This window comes from Theropithecus gelada, chromosome 13 (genome assembly GCF_003255815.1).
Source record: "Theropithecus gelada isolate Dixy chromosome 13, Tgel_1.0, whole genome shotgun sequence".
In the NCBI taxonomy this organism is placed as follows: Eukaryota; Metazoa; Chordata; class Mammalia; order Primates; family Cercopithecidae; genus Theropithecus; species Theropithecus gelada.
In genome coordinates, this window is record NC_037681.1 from 47,450,581 (window position 1) to 47,477,051 (window position 26,471).

General features: G+C 51.5%; 2 protein-coding genes across 6 annotated transcripts in view; one reads left to right on the top strand and one right to left on the bottom strand.

The window, feature by feature from the left end:
• On the top strand, positions 1-14,959 carry KHK (ketohexokinase). Of its 3 annotated transcripts, XM_025354923.1 has the most exons (9): positions 3-618; positions 6,530-6,646; positions 8,683-8,817; positions 9,006-9,140; positions 10,936-11,008; positions 11,709-11,855; positions 13,388-13,476; positions 13,612-13,769; positions 13,857-14,153. In XM_025354923.1, the coding sequence occupies exons 1-9, from the start codon at positions 527-529 to the stop codon at positions 13,955-13,957; spliced, it is 1,047 nt and encodes a 348-aa protein (XP_025210708.1). In that variant the 5' UTR covers positions 3-526; the 3' UTR covers positions 13,958-14,153. The 3 variants fall into 3 exon arrangements, with proteins under 3 accessions (XP_025210709.1, XP_025210710.1, XP_025210708.1); XM_025354924.1 differs by lacking the exon at positions 9,006-9,140 and having other exon boundaries at positions 1-618; positions 13,857-14,959; XM_025354925.1 differs by lacking the exon at positions 8,683-8,817 and having other exon boundaries at positions 1-618; positions 13,857-14,959.
• Positions 13,051-26,471, bottom strand: part of CGREF1 (cell growth regulator with EF-hand domain 1) — a 21,128-nt gene continuing 7,707 nt past the window's right edge. The window contains exons 2-6 of one of the 3 annotated variants that reach the window (XM_025354922.1): positions 18,374-18,464; positions 16,603-16,668; positions 16,437-16,507; positions 16,176-16,300; positions 13,051-14,044 (exon numbers count right to left, since the gene is read on the bottom strand). In XM_025354922.1, the coding sequence (XP_025210707.1) occupies positions 13,979-14,044; positions 16,176-16,300; positions 16,437-16,507; positions 16,603-16,668; positions 18,374-18,453 (408 nt within the window). In that variant the 5' untranslated portion in view covers positions 18,454-18,464 and the 3' untranslated portion in view covers positions 13,051-13,978. Of the gene's footprint in view, positions 14,045-14,796; positions 15,968-16,175; positions 16,301-16,436; positions 16,508-16,602; positions 16,669-18,373; positions 18,829-26,471 lie in introns of those variants that run through there. The other 2 variants (XM_025354921.1, XM_025354919.1) reach the window with 2 other exon arrangements.

Below are 26,471 nucleotides of genomic sequence, written 5' to 3' on the forward strand. Positions count from 1 at the left end.
GGGGCGGGGCAGCCGCGACCATGGTCTTCAGGCAGGGCTGCAGATGCAGGCCCAGCCCTACCTCGCGGGTCCAGGGTCGGGAGTCCGAGACGCAGGTGCAGCAGAGGGCGGGGCACGTAGCGCATTTCCAGCGCATTTTCTCTTTGCATTCTCGAGATCGCTTAGCCGCGCTTTAGAAAGGTTTGCATCAGCTCCGAGTCCATCTGACAAGCGAGGAAACTGAGGCTGAGAAGTGGGAGGCGTTGCCATCTGCAGGCCCAGGCAACCTGCTACGGGAAGACCGGGGGCCAAGACCTCCGGGTTGGCTTTCCCAGGCCAGCTTGGGTCTTCGGGTGTCGGGAGCAAGGGCCCAGCTCCTTTCGTTTCCTGCACCCCTCGCCGCTGCAGGTGGCTCCCTGGAGGAGGAGCTCCCACGCGGAGGAGGAGTCAGGGCAGCTGGCAGCGAGGACACCATCCTCCTGGATAACAGGCAGAGGCCGGGAGGAACCCGTCAGTCGGGCGGGCAGGAAGCTCTGGGATCAGCCTCATGGAAGAGAAGCAGATCCTGTGCGTGGGGCTAGTGGTGCTGGACGTCATCAGCCTGGTGGACAAGTACCCTAAGGAGGACTCAGAGATAAGGTAGGGGCGCCCAGGTCCCCTAGGGGACCCCAGCGGCTGCTGCAGTCCAGCATTTGTGCCAGCGACCGAGGCTGCAGAGACCCCGCAGTGAGGCCCTGAGAGCCCAACTTCAAGGCCGGACCGGCGCCCTCTACCCGGGAGTCCTGGGGGGGCTCCCAGTATGAGAGAAGAGAGGAAGGAATGAGGTCTTTAATAAGACGACCCAGGATTTAATAGCATTGTGTTAGCCAATTTCCATTTCAACTCAGGGACGGTGTCAGGCATCAGGATCCCCATTTTACTGATAAGCAAGTATAGATTCAGAGACGAAGGGGCTTATCCAGGGGCACACAGCTACCAAGGTGCAGGACCCATTTCCTGCTTCTGCTGCTTCTTTTTAAACCCACTTGCCTCTCATCAACATTTACTTCTAACTTATTTATCACACATATCTCGCACCTATTCCTGAGAAAGATTTGAGGTAGTTTACAGTAAAAAGTATGTACAGTTACACTGTTGCAGAACATTTAAGACGGTGGAGGCCGGGCGCGGTGGCTCAAGCCTGTAATCCCAGCACTTTGGGAGGCCGAGACGGGCGGATCACGAGGTCAGGAGATCGAGACCATCCTGGCTAACACAGTGAAACCCCGTCTCTACTAAAAATACAAAAACTTAGCCGGGCGAGGTGGCAGGCGCCTGTAGTCCCAGCTACTCGGGAGGCTGAGGCAGGAGAATGGCGTGAACCCGGGAGGCGGAGCTTGCAGTGAGCTGAGATCCGGCCACTGCACTCCAGCCTGGGTGACAGAGCCAGACTCCGTCTCAAAATAAATAAATAAATAAATAAATAAATAAAATAATAATAAAAAATAAAAAAATAAGACGGTGGTATTTGAGCTTTGACTATAGCTCAGGGCTTGCTGGTACTGGAGGCAAGCTTTTTCCTGGTGCTAAATTCCAAGAGGAGTTTACCAGAAGTCCTCTTCACAAAGGTCAGTGAACACTGTTTAGTAGTGGAAACATCCTTCTCAGTTGTCTGCTGGAAACTGAAGTCACTTGTTGGTTCTTTTTTTTTTTTTTTTTTTTTTTTGAGACAGGGTTTCATTGTGTCGTCCAGGCTGGAGTGCAGTGGCGGCACAACCATGCTCACTGCAGCCTTGACCTCCCAGACTCAAGTGATCCTCCCACCTCAGCCTCCTGAGTAGCTGGGACTACACACGCACGTCACCATCACAGCTGTATTTTAAATTTTGTGTAGGGATGGTTTCTCACTATGTTGATCAGGGTGGTCTTGAGCTCCTGGGCTCAAGCAGTCCTCCTGCCTTGGCCTCTCAAAGTGCTGGGATTACAGGCGTGAGCCACTGCATCCAGCTGATTTGTTGGTTCTTTTTCTTTTTGAGATGGAGTCTCGCTCTGTTGCCCAGGATGGAATGCAGTGGCACGATCTTGGCTCACTGCAACCTCCGCCTCCTGGATTCAAGCAATTCTCCTGCCTCAACCTCCTGGGTAGCTGGGATTACAGGCGTATGCCGTCATGCCCGGCTTTTTGTTTGTTTGTTTGTTTTTGTTTTTTGTAGAGACATGTTGGCCATGCTGGTCTCAAACTCCTGACCTCAAGTTATCTGCCCGTCTCAGTCCCCCAAAGTGCTGAGATTACAGGCATGAGCCACCACACCCGGCTTATTGGTTCTTGTATTTCCTCTTGCTAAGGGCCCCACCATTAGTTACGCTGTAATGCTGTGAAGGCATTTCTGTGGGGCGGGACACTAGCTTTCTCTTGGTGCAGTCAGTGAGTGCTTAGAACACTGAGAATTGCTCCTGGGCTATATTAGTTGTCCCAGCTAAGAACTGGATAAGAGGCAGTTCAAGACTGAACTCCAGAAAGACACGACAGCACTGATGACTGAGAGGCTAACTGAGGTGAGAGACCCCAGCACTCCCCAGGCTTTGGGGTCACAAAGCACCATCACATATATTATTTTATACTCTCCTCCCAGCAGCCCATGGAAACTGTGTAAAGATCAGTGAAATCTTTTATATACATAAAGAAGCTGAAGATTTGGAGAAGTTTTCTAAGGCCACAGAGTTAAATGGTGGCACAGCAGCAGCTGCAGCTCCTAGCATGGAGTCCAGGGTCCCTGCCCTCTGTCATCTCCTGTATACCCTGTCCCTTTGCTGTTCTTGGAGTTGACCCTTTACTTTGGTTTGCCAGAGGTTAGGGCCCCTTGCCAGGGGTGCAGGGACAGTGGGGAAGGGGCACAGGCATGCCACTGTGTGGATCTAACCCGCTGTGCAAGGTCAAGGCAGCCCCAGGGCATGGCACTCAGTGAGGAGTTGGGTTCATCTCAGGGGAACAGTGCAAATTCCAGGGCCACGGGTTCTCCGAGGACCATGGAGAGCCTGGGGAAAGAGTCAGCACCTCTGTCAGAGCTGAAGTCCCATTTCCTCTCAGCTTAATTTTGTCAGGAAGGTAGGGGAAGGAGGTCCTGCTAGCGCCCACACTGATGGGGCAGGTTCTGAAGGTGGGCACTGAGAGAGGTCCCTCTCTAAAGAGCCCCTCCCCAATCCATCATGCTCCCTGCCCTCCAGGCCATGCCTCCCCCACAGCCCCATGGCTCTGGCTCCCTGCAGCCTGGCTCCTGGACTGTTGTGCCTCCCAGAGAAGCACATCCGAGTGGGGACCCAGACCTTCCTGGGTGTCTCAGCCCCGCCTGTCCCAGGGTCTCTGTGCTTCACAGGCAGTTGGGGACTCTCGGGAGCTGCCACCTGGAGCTCAGCCAGACCCCTGGGACATGTCCCCTGCCTCCCAGAGTCCATACCAACGAGAGACTTCCAGAAAGCATCCCCCTGCTCAGCTGAGCACTTTTTTTTCTTTTTTGAGACAGTTTCGCTCTTGTTGCCCAGGCTGGAGTGCAATGGTGCGATCTTGGCTCACTGCAACCTCTGCCTCCTGGGTTCAAGTGATTCTCCTGCCTCAGCATCCCAAGTAAGTGGGATTACAGGCATGTGCCACCACACCTGGCTAATTTTGTACTTTTAGTAGAGACGGAGTTTCTCCATGTTGGTCAGGCTGGTTTCAAACTCCTGACATCAGGTGATCCACCTGCCTCAGCCTCCCAAAAGTGCTGGGATTACAAGCGTGAGCCACCATGCCCAGCCTTCAGCTGAGCATTTCTGCACAGGAAATATCAGTGTGACTTTGAAGGGTTTCCCCAGAGTAAAATTCTTTTCTTTTTTTTTTTTTTTCCTTTTTTTTTTCTTTTAAGACGGAGTCTTGCTCTGTCACCCAGACTGGACTGCAGTGGCGCAATCTCTGCTCACTGCAAGCTCCGCCTCCCGGGTTCATGCCATTCTCCTGCCTCAGCCTCCTGAGTAGCTAGGACTACAGGCGCCCGCCACCACGCCTGGCTAATTTTTTGTATTTTTAGTAGAGACGGGGTTTCACCATGTTAGCCAGGATGGTCTTGATCTCCTGATCTCATGATCCAACCACTTTGGCCTCCCAAAGTGCTGGGATTACAGGCGTGAGCCTCCGTGCCTGGCCGTCCCAGAGTAAAATTCTATACCCTTTCTTAGAAACCTCATCAAAGCTTGGGCCTAACTACTTTTAGTTTTAAAATACGGAGTAAATAGCAATGGCTTTGGTGTCAGGAAACTTGGGTTCCCACGTCAGCTTTGTCCTTCACTATTGATCAAGTCACAGATCCCTCAAGATTCCTCCTTTCTTTTCGTAAAAATTTCTGTAAAGCTCAGCTTGAAAGTCTTTTCTTTTCTTTTTCTTTTTTTTTTTTTAGACAGAGTCTTACTCTGTTGCCCAGGCTGGAGTGCAGTGGCGTGATCTCGACTCACTACAACCTCCACCCTCTGGGTTCAAGCGATTCTCCTGCCTCAGCCTCCCGAGTAGCTGGGATTACAGGCACCTGCCACCGCATCTGGCTTATTTTTGTATTTTTAATAGAGACAGGGTTTCACCATCTTGCCCAGGCTGGCCTTGAACTCCTGACCTCGTGATCCTCCCACCTCAGCCTCCCAAAGTGCTGGGATTACAGTTGTGAGCCATCGCGCCCAGCCAGCTTGAAAATCTTTGACCAGCTGGGTGCAGTGGCTCATGCCTATAATCCCAGCACTTTGGGAGGCCAAGGCAGGAGGATCGCTTGAGCCAAGTAGTTCAGGACCAGCCTGGGCAACATAAGGAGATTCCATCTCCACAAAAAAAATTTTTTTTTAATTAGCAGGGCATGGTGATGTACACCTATAATCCCAGCTACTCAGGAGGCTGAGGTGGGGGGATCAGTTGAGCAGGGGAGGTTGAGGCTGCAGTGAACCATGATCATGCCATTGTACTCCAGCCTGGGTGACAGAGTGACTCTGTCTCAAAAAAAAAAATTACTATCCTTTGTCATTGTTGTTATTGTTGTTTTTGAGACAGGATCTTACTCTGCCACCCAGGCTGGAGTGCAGTATCATGGCTCACTACAGCCTAAACCTTCCGGGCTCATACGCTCCACCAACTTCAGCCTCCTGAGTATGCACCACCACACCCAGTTAATTTTTAAATTTTTTTTTAGAGACAAAATCTCCCTTTGTTGCCCAGGCTGGTCTTGAACTTCTGGGCTCCAGTGATCCTCCTGCTTTGGCCTCCCAAAGTGCTGGGATTATAGGCATGAGCCACTGCACCTGGCCTACTATAATTTTTTTCTTTTTTTTTTTTTTTTTTTGAGACGGAGTCTCGCTCTGTCGCCCAGGCTGGAGTGCAGTGGCGCGATCTCGGCTCACTGCAAGCTCCGCCTCCCGGGTTCACGCCATTCTCCTGCCTCAGCCTCCTGAGTAGCTGGGACTACAGGCGCCCACCACCGCGCCCGGCTAATTTTTTGTATTTTTAGTAGAGACGGGGTTTCACCGTGGTCTCGATCTCCTGACCTTGTGATCCGCCCGTCTCGGCCTCCCAAAGTGCTGGGATTACAGGCGTGAGCCACCGCGCCCGGCCAATATAATTTTTTTCTAATGACATCATGCTCCCCTTTTCCCAAAACTGAAGTTTTGTGTACAAATATGCTTTGGCCTAAAAATTCTGGTTCAGTTTTTTCTCTTAATTAGTGGTTCTTTGGTACTGTTCCTTTTATTGTAAACTGCCACAATTATTATTATTATTGGATCTGGCACAATAGAAATAACAACACCATTCTTACCTCAAAAGTAAGACTTTTGAGAAGACATCAATGACTTCTCATTTGGGCTCCAGTGACACTGTGAGAGGATCGGTGCTTTGACCCTGTATGTGAAAGTTATCATTTTTGCTGCTAATGACAATGTAGCCCTTCATGTGTGTCTTGTTAGTTTCCTTTTGATCAGTTCTTAGTAAAGATGGAGAAGTGCTCCCTGCTGCCACTTCTTAAATGACCAACGTCCAGGTTTGCTGTCCTGTCTTACTCATTTGATTTTATAGCTCTGCAGTTTCTATTGAAGTAGACACTCCTATGACAGGGGTAGATGTAAATGTGGTATCTTTGGGAAGAGGCACTTAGTCCCCAAGGTCCTTGGAGGTGCTCCAGTACTCAAGGAGGAGGCCAAAGGTGCAGCCTCCAGAGCAGCTCTGACTGGGGTAAAAGGTGAGGAGGAGATGACCTGGAGTTAGTGGGGCTCTCAAATAGTGATGGACCCAAGTGAGTGGTTTCCTGATGCCCTAGGAATAGATGGAAATATCAAAAGGAACTGCTGTGAGCTTGAATTTAGCCTCGGCTGGGGAGGTAGACACCACTGTCAGCCAAGCTCCTTCCCTTGGCCAGCCTCGGCTGCCCCAGGTACAAAGTGAGACGGTGGCCTAGATGATTTCTGAGAAGAGTCCCCAGCTGTCACATTCTCTAGGCCCCTATACAGGGGACTGTGTTTGGGACCAGCCTGGTGGGGCTGCAGGGACCCTCCCTGTGCTTTGCAGGTGCTTGTCCCAGAGATGGCAACGCGGAGGCAACGCGTCCAACTCCTGCACCGTTCTCTCCCTGCTCGGAGCCCCCTGTGCCTTCATGGGCTCAATGGCCCCTGGCCATGTTGCTGAGTAAGTCCAGGAGGGAGAGTCCACTGGGGAAGGCCTGCCTGCATCGTGGGGGGAGAAGAAAGATGTGTCCACCCTGGGTGGGTGGGGGATTAGAAATGGGTTGTGTCCGGCAGAAATGCGGGGAGGGGGCACAGTGGAGCACCAGACTCCCAGCCCTGCCTTGGCGCGGCCTCTCTGTGGTTTGAGGGCTGATGCTGCCCCTGTGAAGCTTTCCTTGCCACAGCTTGTTTCCTGGACACTTCCTGGAGCCTGCTTCAGCCTCTTCCCTTCTCCTTCCTTGCTTCCTGCAGACTCTGCGGTGGATTTTCCTTTGCCTTATCTTAAGTCCCTTATCTTGGCCATGCTTGAAGCAGAAGACAGTTAGGGACACACAGTACCCATCCTCCCTCAGGAATGGCCACCATCCACGGCCCCCAGGTCCAGGCCCGTAGTTTCTGTCCCAGCTGAGGGGCAGGGCTGGTGCTTATGTCCCTGTTGTTCACTGAAGCAGTGAGAGTACCCTGTTCAAGGACACCCTGAAACCACGTGCTAAAGCTGGGCTCAGAACCCACACCTTCCAGCTCCCCAGCTGTCAGGGCTATAGCCCTAAGTGGCTCATGCACGCCCTCCATGTTGGCTGCTGCAGGGACCTCAGAACCCTTTGACCCCTGGCGCTGCCGACTCAGCAAGCACTTATCAGGAGGTGAGGCCCACACTTTGCACACTGTGGGCACCGGGGCAGGCTGCCAGGTTGCTGGCCTGTGAAAGGCAGCCCTTTGAACCCTGGTTTGAAGGGGGCTGCCGGCAGAGTCCACCCACCTGAGCTACAGCCAAACTCCCTGCCTTGATGAACTGGCAGGAAGAGAATAGAGGGAGAGAATCTGCCCTGTGAGATGGGACAGGACGGCTCAGAGCCAAGGGCTGGTGACTCATTAAACCTCTTCAATAGCTCCTTTCCTCTGAGCTGGAGGCAGGACTATGGCTCTGGCTTAGGGTGGTCGACTATCATTTACACAGCAATCATGCCGATGGGTGGGCTATTCAGAATTCTCCCCATGTCTTGACAAACATTTAGAGAGCACCTACCATGTCCCAGGCACTGGGGTGCAAACGTTATTTGGCAAACCAAACCATATTTCCAATGCTTTGGGAAAGCTACTATTTAAGGGAGTTGTAAGTGAAGGGATGATGCCCTGACTTGGTATCTTCATGCAAATCTGTATTATCCAGCTTTGGTGTTGCTGAAAGCGGACTCTGGCCAGGATGGTGGCTGCACTGCTGGGCATAATTGCCAGTTCTTGAGCACAGAACAGTGCATGTCCAGAGAGGGCTAGAAGGGCTGGGGCTGACCTCTTATCCTTGCCCCGGAGCTCACTCTGCGTGGAGGGCATTCTGAGAGAGAGTCCTGGACCAGGCCCACACTGAATGGCATCAGGCATGGGGAGCCAGCTAATTGCCCAGGAGGGTTCACCTGACTGCAGGAGGACAGAGCAGTGAGCTGGCTCACCAAGGCAGCACCACTTCCAGGCTGGGCCTCCTGGAGGCAGGCAGAGAGTGAGAGGAATCACAGCATTAGGACTAGGAGGGACTCAGAGAGGACAGCACCATGGATGAGCTTGTGGAGGACAGCTGGGGGCAAAGTATTGCCTTGGAGATTAATTATTAATCCTGCTTGGGCATTGCAGGAAACCAGCCACGGTGCCCCCACCTGCTTGGTTCAAACAGGGTACAGGTTCTAGGGTCCTGTCTAGCTTTACGAACAGGAGCAAATATTTTCTAGCTTGAGTTGGACTGAAAAACAGTCAGGATTGGAGCGTGCTTCAGCCAAGACCTAAAAGGATGGCCCTTAGTGTTTCTCTCTCTGAACTCCAGGCTCTGCACTCCTGCATCTCTTGCCCTGTTGCACTACCGGTGGCAAGAATATGATTCCTAGTTCTCTCCTAGCCCCTTTGCTTGCACCCCTGCCTTTCAGGGTCCCTAGTGGCCCTGCCAGCTACCCTCCAGTCCCCAAAACCCTTGTCGAACCGCACCCGCTTCGGGTTACTCCGCCCTGGCAGTTTTGTCCTGGATGACCTCCGCCGCTATTCTGTGGACCTACGCTACACGGTCTTTCAGACCACGGGCTCCGTCCCCATCGCCACGGTCATCATCAACGAGGCCAGTGGTAGCCGCACCATCCTATACTACGACAGGTTTGTACAACTGTCTGTGCCTTGCCAGCTGCTGCCGCCGTCACCAAAACTCCCAGAACAGGACTCTTCTTCTCTTAGAGGCTCGTGTGCTCCAGCACCCTCTCTCCACTCCTATTGGAGGTCATTGCCACTTGCAGGCTCTAATCTGTGTCTCCTTACCCTTTTCCTGGCCCGGCCTCCACCCTAAGCTTCCTGGTGGCCGACTTCAGGCGGCGGGGTGTGGACGTGTCTCAGGTGGCCTGGCAGAGCAAGGGGGACACCCCCAGCTCCTGCTGCATCATCAACAACTCCAATGGCAACCGTACCATTGTGCTCCATGACACGTAAGGCCCCCTGGCCTCGCCCCGCTACAACCCCCCAATCAGCTGGCTCAATCAGTTCCCTTACTCGCCACCGTGCGCATCCCAACTGCCCCCTCTGGGGCTTCTGTGTACCAGAAATTGCTCCCCTGCCAAAATGTCCAGTGATTTCCTAATTGCTTTCAATTAGGGGAAAAGTGAGGTGGGAAGGGATGGGCTTTGCTGTGCCTGGTGACTTGGCCTTGGTCAACACCACAGAAGGGCAGGCAGGCCTATATAAAATGTAATTTATGATGTGATTCCTCCATAATTATTAAATAGTTAATCGGCAGCTTGGGTGTGGGTGCGGGGAAACTGTTCTCAGGACAGAAGGGTGGGAGATGGGAGTCAACCCTTCTTAAGAAGGGCTGGGGGGGCCCACTGGGATTTCCAGGGTCAGCCCCAGAGTTGCCAGCCTGCAGCATGGCACCAAGGAGCTGGGGTTTGGGTGTGTAAAAGAGATGAGCCCCCCAAAGGTTTCGGCATGATGAAGCCAGGCCACACACGCCACACACCATTCACAGCCATTGCTGAAGGAGGGGAAAGGGAACCCTGCGTGGGTCAGCAGATTGGGGTCGTCTAACATGGTGCTGACCTGGGGGAAGGGGCTATCCTTCCCTTCTGGGTCCCAGGCCACTCAAGAGAGGCCCCATGGGCCTAGAACCTTATCCCTCGCAGACTCCCTCCTGCAGGATTTTAGAGGTTTAGTTTTCTGAGAACCTAGTATGTGCCAGGTACTGTTACAGCTGAGAGGGCCCAAGCCCAGCAGCCCTGAGGTTCAGGCTGTCCCTACTGCCCAGCCTGACTGCTGGACCTGGAGGAGGGGCAGCCATCCCTGGGCTCCATATGTGCAGTGAGTGAGTAGGCAGGTATATGTGCTACAGGTGACCTTCACACTGGGCAATCCTAGTCAAATGCTTGTTAAGCAACAATCTGTAGTAACCCTGATCAAGGACGCAACATAGCTATTTACAGGAGAGGAGCTCTGAGGAGAAATGTTTATTGCCCACTGGCCTCAGTCCAGGCACATTCACACACGTTACCTGCAACTACAGCAGCCTGCAGGGAGGCTGGGGGTTTCGGCCCCATTTATCAGTGAGGAAGCAGCCTCCAAAAGGGCCGGGTAGATCACACAGCTATAGTTAAGAGGAAGGACTCGGCTATAGAACGTGGAGTGGGGACATTGGCTGAGCTGAGGTCTCTGGCTCAGGAGCAGACCCCTATTGGGGATCTCCTTTCCTAAACCAGCCAAACACAAAGTCTTCCTCTAGTGCTAACTACTTTGACCTCAGGGATGCAACAGGGAGCTACTAAACTCAGGACAGGGGTGCCATAGGTAAACCCCAACGCTGGAGCGCCAGAAGTGAGGGGGACCAGGAAGCCCAGGCACAGGGTCATGGGCTTTATAGTTGCCCAGGGCTCTGCCAGTGGGAGCCACGTGCTGCTGCAAGGGATTCTGGGAAGTGTAGGCTTGGCACTCTTGGTGCATTCTGGGAGATGCAGTCTCCAAGGCACACAGACCTGGCCAGTTGACACGTATTGCTGTTCAGTTTACCCTGAGATAATTTAATCATAACCTCAAACTCAGGAAGGGGCACCCCAGCACACTGTAACAGTGACCACTCTGGAGCTGAGCCTGAGAATCTTGTGCTGTGGATCCAGCTTCCTGCCCTGCTGCTGGCAGTGAAGGCACAGGGTCCACAACTGCCAGTTAGAGATCCTGGCCCTGGCTGACCCCATCATGCTCCTTCTTCTCTGTCCTTTCCATTCTGTGACCTAGGAGCCTGCCAGATGTGTCTGCTACGGACTTTGAGAAGGTTGATCTGACCCAGTTCAAGTGGATCCACATTGAGGCAAGCCCTGCCTTACCTGTGTTTTGAGGGGCTCAACCTGCCAGCCTCCTCCACATGTTCTGCCTCCTTGGTTTCTTTGAACCATGAAGTACCTTAGAGATAAATGAATCCAACCCCCTCATTCCCTCTCCATCCTTCCTTATGTCTGCAGGTGAGGAAACTAAGGCCCAGAAAGATTAAGTGACTTACTCAAGGTCACACAGCAGAACATAGGCACAGCTGGCTCCAGGCAAAGTCCTGTGCTTTCTGTGCTACGGGCTGCCCCACCGCCTCCAACTCTGCCTCTGGCGGACATCTGACTGCTTAGGGCCTGACCCATTACCTCTGGGGAAGCAGGAAGGACAGGGCCTAACTCAGCTCCCAAATAAAGAGAACTAGAGCCTTTACTCCAAGAGAGGTTTTGGAGTCTGGGTGGGAGGAAATCCTGAGAAGTCCTGAGTTCTAGCTCCATCATTTAACCTATGGTAGGTCTTTCAGTGTCTCTTTTATTCTTTAGTCTTCTCATCTGTGGAATGGAGTAGCGGGTTGATAGATCTTCAAGGTCCACGACAGCTCTGAATTTTGTAATTTAGGATGGGGTTCTAACCCAGCCTCCCCGAGGCCCTCTCCCTCCACACCCAGAGTTTCAGCAGGGCAGGAAGAATGAGCCAGATTGACCAGGCAGTGCCCAGCAGTCCTGAGCTGCCCTGTCCTGCCCCAGGGCCGGAACGCATCGGAGCAGGTGAAGATGCTGCAGCGGATAGACGCGCACAACACCAGGCAGCCTCCAGAGCAGAAGATCCGGGTGTCCGTGGAGGTGGAGAAGCCACGAGAGGAGCTCTTTCAGCTGTTTGGCTACGGAGACGTGGTGGGTGCCCCATTCAGCCTCTCTTTGCCACTTCTGGCTAATTTGGTTCTTAAAGGGAGCCAGAGTCCTTTAATCCTGCCCACCACAATTGGAATAGTGGTTCCTGGTTTGGTGGCGTTGGAAGATGGGGGATGGGGGTTAAAGCAAAGAGGTAGACCCCTAGCCTTGGACTCCAGTGCAGGCCTCAGCAGTGACCAAGGAGTAGAATGTCTCCGCCCCAGGTGGGTGCATGGGTGTAAGAATACCCAGAGCGCTTGGGTAGGGCCTAGACAGCCACAGGGCAAGCCTGTGTGGAAGCAGCTCCTCTCTGGGGCTCCCCAGTCTTTTCCTCTGCAGAATGAGGACACACAACTGTTCTCTGAGGTTTCTTCCAACTCAGGGGTGTCTGGCAGGTTGTGGGGGCTGCTAGGGGTGAGGGGAGGGTGGGAAGGAGACTTACATGAGTCTCTTTTTGAAAAGGCTGGATGTAAATGGAATTTGGGAGATAAGTCCAGCATCATAGCAGAAGTTGGTTGGAGACCATCCAGCCAAGGTCCTCAACCTTGGCTGCATATTAAAAAAGATGAATGCAGGCCAGGTGCAATGGCTCACACTTGTAATCCCAGCGCTTTGGGAAGCTGAGGTAGGAGGATTGCTTGATGCCAGGAGTCCAAGACCAGCCTGGGCAACATAGTGAGACCCCTGTCTCTATGAAAATAAAGAAATGAGCCAGGAGCAGTAGCTCATACCTGTAATTCCAGCACCTTGGGAGGCCAATGCAGGAGGATCACTTCAGCCCAGGAGTTCAAGATTGCAAGACCCTGTCTCTATACAAAAAAAAGAAAAAAAAAAATTCCTGGCAGGGTGGTGTGTACCTAGAGTCCCAGCTACTCAGGAGGCTGAGGCAGGAGGATTGCAGTGCCTGAGCCCGCACCATCTTGGTGTTGATTGGCATGGGTAGAGTTAAGGCTTCGGTGGTTTTTTTTGTTTTTACCAAAACTTCCTCTGGAGATTCTAAAGTGTAGGTAGGGTTGAGGGAGCCCCGTTGCTTTCTAGATGAAGAAACCATACCTACAGGACACAGTTGTGGGAAAACCCAGCAAAACTGCTCCGGGGAGCCAGCACGGCGTGGTAGATTCCACCCCAAGGTGGCGCTCAAGGCTTTCTGTGGTTTTCAATCCACTAATCCGAGAACAAACGGACCAGGGCTTTTGTTTCACAATTTAGGTATTCTATTATATATAAGCATCAATAAAAATGTGTTTCTGGCCGGGTGCGGTGACTCACACCTGTAATCCCAGAAATTTGGAAGGCTGAGGCAGGAAGATCGTTTGGGGCCAGGAGTTCGAGACCAGCCTCGACAACGCAGGGAGACCCTGTCTTTACAAAAAGTAAAGAAAAAAGGAAACCACGTTCCCGTGGGACAGTGAGATGCTATGTTTGGATCTATGTGGACGTGTTAGGGGAGTCGTGTTGTAATGGGGGAACGCCAGGCTGCTGTTGGTGAGTGAAGGGTTAGAAGTGACCACCAGCTTCTCTTCCACTGCCCACAGGTGTTTGTCAGCAAAGATGTGGCCAAGCACTTGGGGTTCCAGTCAGCAGGGGAAGCCCTGAGGGGCTTGTATGGTCGTGTGAGGAAAGGGTGAGCCGGGGAAGCCAGGAAGGGGCCCTAGGGGGTACAGGATGAGCCTGGACTCCAGGGGTCCACCCTGGGGTTGGGGGCATGGCTGGGGGGATGGAGTGGGCTAACACCCAGCTGAGTGGAGCTGTCTTGCAGGGCTGTGCTTGTCTGTGCCTGGGCTGAGGAGGGCGCCGACGCCCTGGGCCCTGATGGCAAACTGATCCACTCGGATGCTTTCCCACCACCCCGCGTGGTGGATACCCTGGGGGCTGGAGACACCTTCAATGCCTCCGTCATCTTCAGCCTCTCCCAGGGTGAGTATGGCAGCAGGAGGGGAAAAGGACTGGGACCTGTCCCTGCCCCAAACACCTGGCTGACCTAGTTACTTGTCCCTCCTCCAGGGAGGAGCGTGCAGGAAGCACTGAGATTCGGATGCCAGGTGGCCGGCAAGAAGTGTGGCCAGCAGGGCTTTGATGGCATCGTGTCAGAGCCGGTGCGGTAGGAGGTGCCGGCTCCCCGCACACTATGGAGGCTGACATTGCGGCTGCATCGCCTTCTGCCCTCCATCCAGCCTGGCATCCAGGTTGCCCTGCTCAGGGGACAGATGCAGGCTGTGGGGAGGACTCTGCCTGTGTCCTGTGTTCCCCACACGTCTCTCCCTGCAGAGCCTCAGAGCGAATAAATCTTCCTCAGAGCCAGCTTCCCCTGGCAGCTTCTGTCCTCGATGTCTGAACTGCTCTGGCTGGGCATTCCTGAGGCTCTGACTCTCCAGTCCTCCCTCCTTGTGTCCATTCCCCAAATTAACCTCTCCACCCAGGCCCAGAGGAGGGGCTGCCTGGGCTATAGCAGCAAGAAGTGCCCCAGGCTTGCCGCCAGCTCTGCCCTGGCTGGGGAGGACACTCAGTGCCCCATACCCAGCAAACCTGCCAAAGAACCAGAAGCCATGAGAGCTCTTTGGGGCCCTGTGTTGTGCAGACTCTATTCCCATAGCTCAGAAGCTGGGAGTCCACACAGCTGAGCCAAACTGACAGGCCAGTGGGGGGCGAGGGGGTGGGGCGCCTCCTCTGCCCTGCCCACCAACCTGTGATTTGGTGGCGTCTTTGTTGTCCAAAAATATCTCCTCCCGCTGACTGCCCCAGAGCCTGAAAGTCTCACCCGTGGAGCCCACCTTGGAATTAAGGGGATGCCTCAGCCACAAATGTGACCCAAGATAGAGTGTTGTCCTCAGGGAGGTCGGATCTGGAACACATATTGGAATTGGGGCCAACTCCAATATAGAGTGGATAAGGCCTTATAATGTAAAGAGCATATAATGTAAAGGGCTTTAGAGTCAGACAGACCTGGATTCAAATCTGCCATTTAATTAGCTGCATGTCACCTTAGGGTACAGCGCTTAACACAATCCGCCTCAATTTCTTCATCTGTCAAATGGAGCCAATTCTGCCTGGCTACAGAATTATTGCGAGGATAAAATCATGTAATATATATAATGCCCAGCATGATGCCTGATGTGTACGAGGCTCTCAGAAAGTTTTAGTGATGATTAACATTACTGGGGGGTGGGGGCAGATACAGGGTGATGGGGCCACCTGCCCTGAGCAGCAGGAGAGCATGGGGTGTCTGAACACCAGCTGAGGGGGAACCAGAGAGTGTTTGGGGCTCAGGGATAGACTGAGCTTCCCTCACTGGGTCCTCTGCAGCTGGCCATGGCTGGCACCATGCGGTCTGCTGCCGGAGCACCGTGAGGCCCAGAAACACTGGGAAGGCGGCATCCCTGTCCTTTTGGTGTCCCCAACCCCCGTTCCCCTAAGAGGGTCTGGGCAGGCTGGACGGGTAGAGAGGTGGCCCGGGGGGATGAATTCATTCAGTTCTTTATTGGCAATCTGCCCCTTAACTTAGGGTCTCCCTGAGTTGCACAGAAAGACCTGATACCTACTGGGACCAGACAGGGGGCACAGAGGTGGTCCTTGTCCCAGCATACATTCCCCTGCCCGCTTCAGGGCTTATGTTCTGAAACTGAGACATCGTGGGGTACCTGTATCTTTGAGATCTAGATCTCATCATTCTCCAGTTGAACAATGTGCACCTCAAACTCATTTGGGATGTTCTTAGACTCCAGTGTTTCCCCTGGAAGTTCCTTGGCCTCCTCTCCATTCTCCCTGGCCTCTGCCTGGCCCCCAGCTTCCTCTCTGGGCCCCGGAACATCTCTTTCAGCCTCTGCCTGGCCCCCAGGCTCTTGGACAGGATCCAAAGACTCCCTTCTGGCCTCTACCTGGCCCTTTGCTTCTTCTCTGGGACCTGGGGCTTCCTGTGTTTCTTGTCTTAATGGGCTTTTAGCTAACAGGGACTGCCTCCCAACAGCTTGTGGCTCCTGAGGAGATGGAGCAAGGGGCTCTCCGGGCTCCACGTGACTGGGGGCCTCTCCCGGGAAGTTGATGAGCTCAGCAGGGGTCATGAGCCCATCCCCATTCAGGTCCTGGGTCTCGAGCACTTTATCCACTATCAAGATCACCTGTGGAAGCAGAGTCACTGTGGGGTCTCCAGTGACAGGGATGTTCCCCAGGGGTCCTGACCCTCCCCAACCCACCCTTGCATCCCTGCCGTGTAAGCTCTGAGCCCTCCTTTTACAGAGGGTTCACCAAAAGAGTTATCATGAGAAAGACCCAAACCCCAAAGCACTGGGTCTCCTTTATGGGGGATCTCCATCCAGCAGAGCTTACCGGGTTGGTGGTAGGAGAGTTGGCAGCTCCAGGGGCCAGAGCAGCTGTCAACATGGACAACAGCTCCAGGCCATCTAGCTGTCCACTCTGGTCATAGTCATGGAGGGCAAAGAGGTAGAGGAGAACTAGAGAAGAGAAGCTGGATTAGAAGAGGTTCCTGGGGAGGTGGAGAAGGCAGGAGTCAATGGGGCAGCCGAGGTCAGTCCCAGATCTGGCTGCCCAGAGCCTCCCGTCCCCGGCCCCATCAGCCCAGCCCCTCACCCTGCTCCCGGCTCAGATGCTCCGGCTGCACTTCTGTCCTTTCTAGTCCCTTTAGGTAGCTCTGCAGAAGTCTGTCAGAAAAGTGGAGAATCAGCCCGGGAGAGGTGAGTCTGCAGCCCCGGGCCTGGTCGTCTCCCTGAAAGCACCCCCAGCTCAGCCTACTCACCCGAGCTGCTCCCGGCCTGGCTGGAAGGGGTTGGGCAGGAGCTGATGCTGCATTTCAGAGTCTGGCCTGGAGGAGGAAGGGGAGGACCACCCTTGGAGAGAGCCTCCCTGAGGGCCCAGCCTGTCAACCTTCTGCCTTCCAATCTCCTGGCAGAGTTCTCTCCCCAGACCCAAAGGGAGTTGCCCCCAAAATTCCAAAAACCTTGTAGGGAGTAGGCTCTTCTGGTCTCCTTGGAACCAAATCCTTAACTCCCTCAGACTCTGTTTTTGCAGCTGGCTACCTCAGACTTTAAATGAAAACCCAAATAAAAACATCTGGTTAGGTAAAGGCAGATGAGGCCACACCTACTAGACACAAGTTAGAGATTCAAGAAAACAGCCCAGTGAGTGGCAGGACAACATGGGTCACGGCACCCCTCCCCTTCGATGCTGGGAGCCGAGGGGCAGGTCTCTAGTGGAGCCGGATGGCACTGCTCAGTTTTATATAGACCCAGTTTGCTCCATGACATAAAATTGACCTATACTTTTTCAAGGACAGGATATATCTGTTGGTTCTGCGGTTTCAAGCTGCTCAGGATCTCTTTGTCAGTCCTTCAAGCTCCAAATGTGCTCCTAATTCTGGACTGAGTTAACTGTTTGCCCAAGTCAATCCAGACCTGTGATGCCAGAGAGCTGGCAGGGGTTGCAGCAACTTTTGTCACGGCTACCAGCCCTTGTGGCTGTTCTGTGGCTGTTTCCCCTTCTACCCAGCATACCCATTGCACAGTATTTATAAATAAAACCTTCAGAAAGTATTCAGATAACATAGAAATGACATGCTAATGATCTCTACTTCTTTGGTGTTCCCACCATAAGGTCTTTTTTTGTTCTTTTTGAGATGGAGTCTCGCTCTGTCACCCCGGCTGAGTGCAGAGGCTTGATCTTGGCTCACTGCAACCTTCACCTCCCAGGTTCAAGCTATTCTCTTGCCTCAGCCTCCTCAGTAGCTGAGATTACAGACATGTACCACCATGCCCGGCTAATTTTTTTTTATTTCTGTAGAGATGGGGTTTCACCACGTTGGCCAGGCTGGTCTCAAACTCCTGACCTCAGGTGATCTGTCTGCCTTGGCCTCCCAAAGTGCTGGGATTACAGTTGTGAGCCACCACACCCGGCCCACCTTAAGGTCTTGATAACAAAACTGCAGGCCGGGCACGGTGGCTCATGCCTGTAATCCCAGCACTTTGGGAGGCCGAGGCAGGTGTATCACAAGGTCAGGAGTTCGAGATCAGCCTGGCCAATATAGTGAAACCCCATCTCTACTAAAAATACAAAAATTAGCCCGGCATGGTGGTGGGCACCTGTAGTCCCAGCTACTTGGGAGGCTGAGGCAGAAGAATTGCTTGAACCCGGGAGGTGGAGGTCGTAGTGAGCTGAGATCATGCCACTGCACTCCAGCCTGGGCGACAGAGTGAGACTCAGTCTCAAAACAAAACAACAACAAACAAACAAACAAACAACTGCAGCCCCCACTGCCCTGGTGCCATAGCTTCTTCCCTGTGCTGCATGACACACTGGAGCTGAGTTCCCTGATTCCAAATGGGTCCAGCAAGCATATACTGAATGCCCACTTTGTGGCACTCTGACAGGCACAAGACAGGAGGCTGGTGGCGGAGAGATACAGAGATCAGGGAACCTACACCCTAGTCTCCTGCCCCCCGGAGGGCCCACCACACCCTTGGATTCTCTAGAGACTCTCCCTCCTCCCAGCCCTGTTCTCATAACCCTGTTACCTTGTGACTCCATCCTTTGGGGCAGCCTGACCCGTGGGGAGCAGCAGCAGGATTACCACTCTCATCATCAAAGGTAACATCCTTCCTGGAACTGGAACAAGGAAGAGAATCAGGGGTCGGGGGAAAGGGGCATCTGCCACCGTGTCAGAGATGGGCTGAGTTAGACACAAGCGCCTTTTCTCCCTGCTTCCACCTGCGCCCCACAAGATAGGACTCCTGCTCAGGGAAAACTCACACACAGACAGCAGGGATCCCCCCATGGAACCGTGCTCAAAATAAATGTCACCCCAGTTCTCATATATAAAGCACATAAAGGCAGGCCTGCTGTGGCGGAAGCAGAGCTGGGGGGCGCATCCCCACCCCACGGCCCATTCCCTTGCTCCCCACCAACTGCCGAGGTGCCCAGAAATGTGCAGCGCAAGCATGTCTGAACTCCTTCAGCCCATTCATGTTACAGATGGAAAGGAGTGCAGAGAGTTTAAGAAAAAGGCCAGGTTAGAAATGCAGGGAGTCACAGAAAGACCAAGACTTAAACACAGGCAAGAAGATAAATGGACTGCTTGTGTTTATTAAAAACCCACTGAAGAACAAATCAAAAGAGGCACAGACTTCTTGAAATAGGTTGAAACTCAAGTACAAACTGAAAACACAATAAATCAGGGCCAGACCAATAGTGGCCCCAGGAACTGCTATTTGCTAAATGCAGTTAGGAAAATCAGACCCACTATAAAGGAAAAAACAAAAACTTCCCCTTAGACTGACATGGCTTAGGCCCATTGGCAAAATCAACCACTTGACTATATGAAAACAGTCAAGGATAGAATGGACCAATCAAACAGAGCCTAAAGCTTTCTGATGAGTCCCAGGGTAGGTACAGGTAATGTGAGTTCCTGAGGAAGCAGAAGCCCACCAAAGCCAAGGCCCCAGACCCCAAGCCCATCTCTAGAAAGAAAAATTGTCAGATGCCTGACGGTCTAGCAGCAGATCAGGAACATCCCCATCTGGCTGGCACTGGGTTTTCCTAGAGGACGGTTCATAGCTTTGGGCAGATTCTACAAGCATCCGATGACCCTAATAAGGTTCAGAACCACTGCCAGAGTGGACTTCCATTTCCTAAGACATGAGGGGTAGAGCAGGTGAGCACCTGGCTAATGGGAAGATAAACAAAAATTCTGCCTTTTTAAGCTAATTTAAGGGAAAACCAGTTAAACATGGAAGTCCACAAGAAGATGAAGCTACCTAGAGTCACAGAACCTGTCTTCCTTTTTCTTTTTCTTTCTTTCTTTCTTTTTTTTTTTGAGAAGGAGTCCTGCTCTGTCACCCAGGTTGGAGTGCAGTGGCGTGATCTTAGCTCACTGCAACCTCTGCCTTCCAGGTTCAAGAGATTCTCCTGCCTCAGCCTCCCGAGTAGCTGGGATTACAGGCACGTGCCACCACACCTGGCTAATGTTTGTATTTTTAGTAGAGATAGGGTTTCACCATGTTGGTCAGGCTGGTCCTGAACACCTGTCCTCAGGTGATCTGCCTGCCTGGGCTTCCCAAAGTGCTGGGATTACAGGTGTGAGGCACCGCACCTGGCCTGTCTTCATTTTTCTATGCATACAACTGGTCCCAACGGATAAAGTGAATATACATAATTTGTTGGGGTCTATACGCCCCAGTGACCAAAAAAAGATGCTGAAGCCACCGCTGCCCTAAAGGTGTTCACCAACATCAGCTGGCAACATAAATCCTAGGGTTTTAGTCGTTGTGCCTGGAAGAGAAAACAAGGTCCTGGGCCCGTTGAAGGTAGGCTATTGGAACTGAGATCTCTATAGCAACATGAAACCCTTAAAGGGACACAGCCCAGAAAAAGGACGGACTAGAAAACATTCAGACCTCCACTTCTGGGAGTGTGACAGTAAACATCCCAATGAAAGTAACCACTGAGCTGGATAAAAATAGAAAGTATCTTTTCAAAAGCACTGGGTTGGCAAGAAATCCTCAACAGTACAAATGTGCAGTGAAAACAGTAATCTAGGGGGAAAGTGAGCTTGACATCAGCTTTTGCCTTAGGAGTATCTGCCAAACCCGACCCAGGTGAACTTGAGCTGCCTGTCAGAGCACTTGTGCTGGAAAGGAGACCAGAGGTGAAGCCTGGGCCCACCTGATATGCAGAGACTAACAGGAGATTCCCTATGTAAAGCTGGGATTCCAAACAGCTATACTCTGAACATGAACAAAAAATAAATTTGTCATGAAGAAAGGCAGCAAAGAATTTTGCCTTTCTTGGTTTTGGTGCTGGGTGGAAGGGAGAAAAAAAAAAAAACTCTCCCTGACAATCTATAACAAGCCTGATCTAATGTGGGTTTTTTGTTTTTGTTTTTTTGAGACGGAGTCTCACTCACTCTGTCTCCCAGGCTGGAGTGCTGTGGTGTGGTATCAGCTCACTGCAACCTCCACCTCCCGGGCTCAAGCGATTTTCCTGCCTCAGCCTCCTGAGTATCTGGGACTAAAGGCACCCGCCACCATGCCTGGCTAATTTTTTTGTATTTTTACTAGAGATGGGATTTCGCCATGTTGGGCAGGCTGGTCTCGAACTCCTGATCTCAGGTGATCCTCCCGCCTCAGTCTCCCAAAGTGCTGGGATTACAGGCATGAACCACTATGCCTGCCCTCTAATGTGGGTTTGAAGCCAGAATTATTAATGCTACCTGTATGGTTCAGAATATCTAAAGTAGGTAACGTATTTTGAAGTGCAACCTGGTTGATGGCACCCCCAGATGACTGAGAGAGGAAAACATCCATCTCTGGAGGAACTCAACTCTAATCCAGGCCTCAAAGAATTTCCATGGGTAAAGTTTCCAGGAATATGAACTCACAGCCAAAACGTTATAAACATACAAGGAAATAAGACACTGTGAGTAAGAGCCAGCAAAACAATAGCAGGGAAAAGTAGACTTGGAAAAACTGTGTTGGAATTGTTATTCACAGAATATACAGCAGATAGAGTTCACACGTTTTTAGAAATTAAAGGGAAGCTTGAAACCATGAGGAAGAAATAAGAGAGTTTTCCAGCCAGCAACAGTGTGTTAAAAAAAAGAAAAGAGGCTGGGCGTGGTGGCTTACGCCTGTAATCCCCACACTTTAGGAGGCCAAGGCGGGTGGATCACGAGGTCAGGAGATCAAGACCATCCTGGCCAACACGGTGAAACCCCGTCTCTACTAAAAATACAAAAAATTGCCAGGCGTGGTGGTGGGCACCAGTTATCCCAGCTACTTGGGAGGCTGAGGCAAAAGAATCACTTGAACCTGGGAGGTAGAGGTTGCAGTGAGCCGAGATCACACCACTGCAATCCAGCCTGGGCCACAGAGCAAGACTCCATCTCAAAAAAAAAAAAAAAAAAGAAAAGGCACAAACAATATCAAGAATGAAAATAAGGACATAAGAAACAGCAGAGATTTGAAAACTTAGAGGATATGGCCAATTTCCTAGAAAAACTTAATAGCAAAACTGATGCAAAAAGAAATAACAAGCTTTGATAGTCTTACAATCACTAAGGTAACTGAATCAGTGAGTATGAACCTTTACTGCTTCTGGAACTATAAACCTGAAATGTTTTTAGAGGGCAGTCTGGAAATGTGTATTAATTTCCAAAAACTCTGACCCAACAATATCGTCTTGGGGATTCCTGTAAGAATATAAATGGAAAAGAAATTACAAAGATATGTATAGCTGTGCTATTAATTTAGTGAAACAAATGCAAGCAACCTGAATGTCTAACATTTAGGCAATGGCTAAACAAACCATATTATGCTATAGAACCATTAAATATAATAAATCAACTCAGAAAGTTTAAAAGGAAAAAATGAGCAGATTTGAGTATATCAAAAGTTTAAACTTCTGTGTCATGAAAGATACCATAAATCAAGTTCGAGGAGACAAGTGACAGAGAACTGAAGGAATTGCAGCTAGTGTGTGGAGACTTCCCAGGTCCCCAGAAGGGTGAGGTTCCACCACCTGGGCCTCAGCAGGGAGTAGAAGACAGAAATCTCCCTAGAAACCCCATGGGTACTGAATGGAGGTCTAGGAGCTGCAGAGATGAGTGCCTTGTTTCCAGGAAGGTTAGAGAGAAGGCCCTGCCTACAGGGTGCCTGAGAGGTGAGGAAGCAGCAGCTGAAGGGGGGTCTGGGTGAATGGGCAGAGAGCGGGCTGCCTCTCCTAGTTCTTTGTATCTAGAGTGCTGCTGGTTTGAAGAAGGGGGCTGAGGTCAGCTGAGGGTTCCAGTCTCTAAGGTGGAAGGAGGGGTGCCTAATGGCTGAGAGAGCCAGTTGGCCAGGAGAATGCCAGAAGGTCTGGCCCCCTGGCCTGGGTGCCACAGAGAATACCACAGAAGGCACTAGCAGCTGCCACATGACAAAGACCAGAGGGCAAGCATCCACAGGGAAGGCAAGTTAGATATAAGTTTGTAGAATAAGGATAAATTTTCGTTTCTTTAATATTTATTGAACACCTGCCATATGTGGGGCACTCTCTTATCACTAAGCTAATCGCTTAAGATCGAATTACTTTTTCTTTTTCCCCCTAAAGCTTGCAAATATGTAAGTCAGAAAAGATACAAATGTTAAAACAAGCGAAACACAGAATTGGTATGGAATAGGTGGTACGGCCCAAAGTTGGGGGGCATGGGCCCTGACCTCAGGCTGCCTGTGTTCAAATCAGGGCTCCACAGCCTACTAGCTGTGCGGCTTTTCTGTGCTTCAGGTTCTCCATCTGTAATGCGGGCTGAGGAGAGCACCTCCGGCAGGGCTGCGGTGAGGGTTTAATGAATGAGACACGATGTGTAAAGTGCGGTGCCTGATCTACAATGAGGCCTTTTTCCTTCCAAGAGTTCATCTGCACGGCCCCAGTGGCTTCACACACCCCCTTCCCACCTGGCTCCTCTCAAATTGCTTTCTCCACCCCTTTTGCTTACTTCTAGGACCCATGCCAACAGGAGGCACTGGAGTAATTTAAACCCCTCAGAGCTGTCAAAACTCATCATCCAGGCTTCACATGATCTTACGCACTAGCAGGTGCCTTTTTTTTTTTTGACGGAGTCTCGCTCCGTCACCAGGCTGGAGTGCAGTGGCATAATATCGGCTCACTGCAACCTCCGTCTCCCAGGTTCAACCAATTCTCCTGTCTCAGCCTCCCAAGTAGCTGGGACTACAGGTATATGCCACCACACCCAGCTAATTTTTGTATTTTTAGTAGGGACGGGGTTTCATCATGTTGGCCAGGATGGTTTCGATCTCCTGACCTCGTGATCCGCCTTCCTCGGCCTCCCAAAGTGCTGGGATTATTGGCATAAGCCACCACACCCGGCCGTCAGGTGCCTTTTAAAGGAGGATGTCTGTGAACTCCAAAGGATGACTCTGTGGGGAGCTGCTCAGGCCTCAAGGGGAAGCACCCCTCAGATCCACTCATCCTGTCACTCGCTACGCCACTTTAAAAATCTGTCTACACGGCCGAGCGCGGTGGCTCAAGCCTGTAATCCCAGCACTTTGGGAGGCCGAGACGGGCGGATCACGAGGTCAGGAGATCGAGACCATCCTGGCTAACACGGTGAAACCCCATCTCTACTAAAAATTACAAAAAACTAGCCGGGCGAGGTGGCGGGTGCCTGTAGTCCCAGCTACTCGGGAGGCTGAGGCAGGAGAATGGCATGAACCCGGGAGGCGGAGCTTGCAGTGAGCTGAGATCCGGCCACTGCACTCCAGCCTGGGTGACAGAGCAAGACTCCGTCTCAAAAAAAAAAAAAAAAAAATCTGTCTACACATTCTTTGACATTCCTTCCCACAAAACTTGGAGTTTAACTCGCCTCCCCTTGTATATGATCTGGTCTTAGTGACTGGCTTCTAATGAGTTGCTGAAATGATGCTTACATGACTTCCAAGTCCAGGTAATAAGTGACCTAGCTTATGCCCGGTTGTGGTTCTCCCCCTCACTTGACACACAGACATGCACCTCTGGAACCTTGAGCCATCATGGAAGGAACCTGGCATCCCTGAAGCCACCCGACGGAAGAGACAGTGTGGAGAACCCACCTAGAAACAGAGATACCTGAGAAGCCTCCAGCTCAAATCTTCCCAGCCCAATAAGCAGACAGGGGAGAGAGCTAAGCTCCAGATTCTAACCCCAGCCTCTGAGCTGCCCCTGCCAACACTGAATGCAGTAGAAATGTGCTTGTCTCCACAGCCTGCACTCACGTGCAAAGTCGATGTCAACGTTATCTTTTTTTTTTTTTTTTGCCAGGGTTTCACGATGTTGCCCAGGCTGATCGGAAACCCCCTGGCTCAAGCAATCCTCCTGCCTCAGCCTTCCAAAGTGCTGGGATTATATGCATAAGCTACCAGGCCAGGCCCATTATCCTTTTAAGCCACTACATTTTGAGGTGGTTTGTCAAACTGCCATAGTAATTGGAAGACCAACCATGTAAGGGCTGGCTTCATGGGTGTGCGTCCTGTGCAGTCACAAGGTCCCTGCTCTCAGAGGGGCCTTGTGCTTAGGCTAATGCTCTGTTGTCACTATCTTGAAACTCTCAATCATTTTTGCACCGAGCCCTGCAAATTATGCACCTGGTCCTGAGTCTTACCCCGTGAATGACTAGCACTCTCCTCTTCCTGGTCCTATGTACCCCTCATATATTTAACTCTTCAGTATTGTTTAATGGACAGAAAACAGAGCTTTGGAACCAGCCAGATCTACTTTTAAACCATGCTCCACCACTGACTGTCCTGTGACCTTGGGTAAATTAATTATTCTCACTAAACTTCAGTTACCTTATCTGCATATTGGAGATAATATTTACCTCACAGGGTTACAGTGAACATTAAATGGATAATGAATTACTTCTTGCACAAACTAATATAGAAGCCTTTTAATGTTATCCCTGTCTCTGGTATTTTCTCCACTTAAAGAACCCTCCATACCCACATCAGATAAATCTTCCTTTGCTAGAATTCCACTGCTCTAGAACCTTCAATGGCTCCCTATTTCTACTACAGTCCAGAATCTTCACCTGGGCATTCAAGGCCTTCTACAATCAGATATCAAGTTACTGTTGACTCATCTTCCAGTGCTGCATTAGGATAGCACTCTGCTTCAAACAAAGGAGTTATTGGAGTCTCCTAAAATACTTTCCACTTTCACTTTTTTCAGTGCTTTTGCCCAACCTGTTCCATCCTCAATCTGGAATGTTCTGGGCCCTCCTGACAACCTTAGCATTCGGCTGTAATCCACCTCAAAAATACAAGTGACTGGGCTGAGTACAGTGGCTCACGCCTGTAATCCCAGTATTTTGCAGGCCAAGGCAAAAGGATTGCTTGAAGCCAGGAGTTTGAGACCAGCCTGAGCAGCAAAATGAGACTCCATCTCTACAAAAAAAGAAAAAAATTGTTTTTTAATTATACAGCATGGTGGCTCATATTTATGGTCCCAGCTACTTGGGAGGCTGATGCAGGAGGATCACTTGAGCCCAGGAGTTCAAGGCTGTAGTGAGCTATAATTACGCCACTGCACTCCAGCCTGGATGACAGCAAGATGTCATTAAATAAAAAAAAAAAAGGCCGGGCGTGGTGGTTCACACCTGTAATCCCAGCACTTTAGGAGGCCAAGGTGAAAGGATTACCTGAAGTCAGGAGTTTGAGACCAGTCTGGCCAACGTGGTGAAACCCCATCTCTATTAAAAATACAAAAATTAGGCCAGGCGCGGTGGCTCAAGCCTGTAATCCCAGCACTTTGGGAGGCCGAGATGGGCGGATCACGAGGTCAGGAGATCGAGACCACCCTGGCTAACACGGTGAAACCCTGTCTCTACTAAAAAATACAAAAAACGGCCGGGCACGGTGGCTCAAGCCTGTAATCCCAGCACTTTGGGAGGCCGAGACGGACGGATCACGAGGTCAGGAGATCGAGACCATCCTGGCTAACACGGTGAAACCCCGTCTCTACTAAAAAATACAAAAAACTAGCTGGGCGAGGTGGCGAGCGCCTGTAGTCCCAGCTACTCGGGAGGCTGAGGCAGGAGAATGGCGTAAACCCGGGAGGCGGAGCTTGCAGTGAGCTGAGATCCGG

Excerpts from the sequence above, each read along its gene's own strand:
- KHK (XM_025354923.1), top strand. The coding sequence starts at position 527 with ATGGAAGAGAAGCAGATCCTGTGCGTGGGGCTAGTGGTGCTGGACGTC. Across the intron at positions 11,009-11,708 it reads TCAAGTGGATCCACATTGAG|GGCCGGAACGCATCGGAGCA; the intron begins GCAAGCCCTGCC and ends GTCCTGCCCCAG. Across the intron at positions 13,770-13,856 it reads CATCTTCAGCCTCTCCCAGG|GGAGGAGCGTGCAGGAAGCA; the intron begins GTGAGTATGGCA and ends TCCCTCCTCCAG.